Consider the following 3,765-nt stretch of genomic DNA (forward strand, 5'->3'; position numbering starts at 1 on the left):
TGCCTGATGGCAAGATAAATTTACCCAACTCAGTCATCTTGCCCAATTACATTTTACAGTCACCATTAAGTAGATGAGTTCAGTCACAGACTCCCTGCAATTTGGCAGCATCCACAAAGGAATTGAAAATACATTTCATGCCATTGTAGAGACAATAGAAATATTCCACAGTGGTGGCCAAGGGCTGGTCACTGAGGGATGTCACCAGGGAGTGGCTGCCAAGAGGACTGTGTACCATGGATGATATTTGACCCTCATTGTTCAGCCAAATTCCCACCCAGCCCATGTTCCACTCCTTCAGCCCAGCTCTCTCCAGTCTGGCTCTGAGGAGACCACAGCAGACCTTGTCCCAGGCCTGGCTGAAGTCTGGGCACACAACATCCCCTTCTTTTCCCTCCCACGTGGGCTCTGCAGTCCCTGCCCTGTCCTGCCAGTGCCTGGAATGGCTGAAGGAGGATTTGCCACATCCCCTTCCCTGCTGAGCCTGACCAGGCTGTGACTCTCCCAGCCCCCTCCCTGCCTTGTTTGCAGACTGGTTCCATGTCTGCCATTCCCAAGTGCCCAGGACCCTCTGGGATGGCTCTGGCCTTTCCAAGGGGTTTGAGAGAGGTCCCACAGTGACACTGCCCAGCCTTCTCAACAGCCCTGACACCAAAGGCCTTTTCCACCTCCCTCAGTTCCAGGTCAGTGCCCAGAACACAGCACAGCCCTGTCCAGGTCCCTGGGCTGGTTCAGAAGGGAGGCAGCTCTGATTTCTCCCCAGACCCTCACTCTATCCAATGTCTCTCTGTGCAGTCCATGGCTGCCCTGAGCATTTTTTCCTGGAGCCTCCCTGCCTGGGATATTTCTCTCTATGCAGTCCTAACCACAACCCAGCAAAGAATTCAGGTGTTTTCCCAGAGGACGTTACTCTCAGAGTGAAGTGGCCTCAAGGCACTGTTTGTGCCACTGGAATTGTGCCACCCCTGGGTGCTGCTGATGGTGTTTGTGCTCACTGGGGTTCATCTCCCCACACACACACAATGCACTGCTGAGATCTCCTCAGCGCAGAGCAAACATGGCCTGCTGGCCTGGTCACTTGGTGTCCCTCCATGCAGGGACAAACAACCTCCTGCAGGTGGGGAGAGGCCAGTGCTGGCAATGGTGGTTGCAGGGGCTGGTGTGGGACAATTGCCCTGGGGCACCTTCCCAGGCTGTCCCAGAACAAAGACACAGCCCAGGCCCTGCTCTGCTGCTGCCTCAGGTCCATGCCAGGAGCTCTGGCTGTGCCAGGACACTGCTGTGAGCCCCCCCTGCACACTCCCCCTGCCCCAGGCACTGGGCTCTGCTGTGCCAGGGCATTCCTGGAGCACATTGCTGACAGCAGCTCTGGAGGGGAGCAAAGCCTCCCTGCCCTGCCCTCAGGAGATGCCCTTTGCTGCTGGAGCTGCTGTGCTGGAGCCCAGCTGTGTCCCAGCAGTGCCCATGGCCTGGCCCTGCCTGTGGCCACAGCAGGGACACGCAGCAGGACAGTGACCAAGCTGCCAGAGCACTCCGGCCTTACAGCCACAGCAGGGCTGGCAAGGACAGGCTGGAGTTGGGCAGAGCAGCTCCGAAAGGACCAATCCCTGCTGCTCCCTGGCCGTGCTGCTCTGCTGGGACTCTTTTCCCCTTCTTCCCCCTAACTTCACACAGGGCACAGAGTTGGAATTCCAGATGAAACATGCACTGCAAGGAAGCGTCTTTTCTTCAAATGTAGCGATAGCCCAATCCCTGGTTTACAGAGCTTGTGGGTCAAATTCAAGAGAAAGACAGTGAATTAGATGGTGATTAAATAACTTCATCAAGTACAACATTATGACTAAAAACCCCACTGACCCCTACCAAAGACCCAGGAAGGCCTCTTGGGCCTGTCATGAGTTCCATTCCAAAAGCTATGCAAAAGAAAACAGGCAATGTTCTGCTTCTCAAAAGCAGCTAGTCATCATTTTCCTCAGGGCATCCTTGAGCTCCTGGTTTCTCAGGCTGTAGATGAGGGGGTTCAGGGCTGGAGGCACCACCGAGTACAGAACTGACACTGCCAGATCCAGGGATGGGGAAGAGATGGAGGGGGGCTTCAGGTAGGCAAAAAATGAGGTGCTGACAAACAGGGAGACCACGGCCAGGTGAGGGAGGCAGGTGGAAAAGGCTTTGTGCCGGCCCTGCTCAGAGGGGATCCTCAGCACAGCCCTGAAGATCTGCACATAGGAGAAAACAATGAACACAAAACAACCAAATGCAAAGAAGGTAGTGAAAACAGAAACTCCAAGTTTCCTGAGGAAGGATTTTGAGCAGGAGAGCTTGAGGAGCTGTGGGATTTCACAGAAGAACTGGCCCAGGGCATTGCCATGGCACAGGGGCAGGGAAAATGTATTGGCTGTGTGCAGCAGAGCATTGAGAAAGGCACTGGCCCAGGCAGCTGCTGCCATGTGGGCACAAGCTCTGCTGCCCAGGAGGGTCCCGTAGTGCAGGGGTTTGCAGATGGACACGTAGCGGTCGTAGCACATGACGGTCAAGAGAAAATACTCTGCTGAAATGAAGAAGAGAAAGAAAAAGAGCTGTGCAGCACATCCGGAGTAGGAGATGGTCCTGGTGTCCCAGAGGGAATTGTGCATGGCTTTGGGGACAGTGGTGCAGATGGAGCCCAGGTCGCTGAGGGCCAGGTTGAGCAGGAAGAAGAACATGGGCGTGTGCAGGTGGTGGCCGCAGGCTACGGCGCTGATGATGAGGCCGTTGCCCAGGAGGGCAGCCAGGGAGATGCCCAGCAAGAGGCAGAAGTGCAGGAGCTGCAGCTGCCGCGTGTCTGCCAATGCCAGCAGGAGGAAGTGCCTGATGGAGCTGCTGTTGGACATTTGGTGCCTTTGGGTACAGGTATTTATACAGCATTAACACCTGCCTGGGAAGGAAATGGCAGTGCCAGATTGGACATTTCTTCACTCTGGGGATCGTGGACTGTTGAAAGAAGACTTGAATAGCTGGAGCAAGTCTTTAAGTCTATCCTGTGTATTTTTGTTGGAATTCCCTTCAAAATTAATTTTCTTCCTGTGAGGAAACTTTGCTAAACGTTATTTGAGTGGGGGTTTGTGTGCTGAGTTTCTGCCTCATCTTCAGCACTGCTCTCAGCCTGAACACTCTGGAGCCCAGAAGGAAAACAGGGCTCCCTGTGCCCCAGTGCAGTCAGCGCTAGTCGCCAGAAAGATGCTCTTTGTTAATTTCACCTCTTTTGATTTAAGTGTGATCACACCTAAAACTTTCTTGAAAACAAAGTGGACTTTGTGAATTCTCCAGTTTAAAGATAATTTTCTCCCAACTCTTCTCTCTTTCCCTTTGAAGCTGGACAGGGAGGGATACCAAGGGTTGGTCTGGCTCCCTGCTGCCTGGAGTTGTGCCTATTGGGATCTGTTTCTCTCTATCCAAGCCCTGTCCCTGCCAGTGCTGCCAGAGCCCAGCCCTGCCCTGGGGGCTCAGCTCTGCCCTGCAGACCCCTCCCAGCACAGGGCACTGCCCAGGGACATCTCCCTGGCAGCAGAGCCTTAAGGGCAGGCCAGACAAACAGAGATGCTCCAAGCCAAGGTGCTGCTGCTGCTGTCTGTAGGGAGAGGAGGCTGAGGAGGCACTTTCTGAGGGAGATCTGAGGCCCATCTGCTGATGCCCAGAGTGACAGTGCAGGAGTGTCAGTGACACAGCCAAAGCTGACAGCGCCTTTCCCTTCCCTTCAGGAGAAAGCTGAGAGCAGCCCTGGCCATG

The 3,765-nt window shown here is 54.6% G+C and overlaps 1 protein-coding gene across 1 annotated transcript; it reads right to left on the reverse strand.

Annotated features, from left to right (window-relative positions):
• Positions 1 to 1,946: 1,946 nt before the first annotated feature.
• LOC135460806 (olfactory receptor 14J1-like) lies at positions 1,947 to 2,870 on the reverse strand. Its single transcript, XM_064737739.1, has one exon. It carries the CDS (start codon positions 2,868 to 2,870, stop codon positions 1,947 to 1,949), a length of 924 nt encoding a protein of 307 aa, XP_064593809.1.
• Positions 2,871 to 3,765: the final 895 nt, after the last annotated feature.

Source organism: Zonotrichia leucophrys, unplaced genomic scaffold, assembly GCF_028769735.1.
Source record: "Zonotrichia leucophrys gambelii isolate GWCS_2022_RI unplaced genomic scaffold, RI_Zleu_2.0 Scaffold_101_159032, whole genome shotgun sequence".
In the NCBI taxonomy this organism is placed as follows: domain Eukaryota; kingdom Metazoa; phylum Chordata; class Aves; order Passeriformes; family Passerellidae; genus Zonotrichia; species Zonotrichia leucophrys.

Bases quoted from the DNA above. Each gene is read 5' to 3' on its own strand.
- LOC135460806 (XM_064737739.1), bottom strand. From the start codon at position 2,870: ATGTCCAACAGCAGCTCCATCAGGCACTTCCTCCTGCTGGCATTGGCA.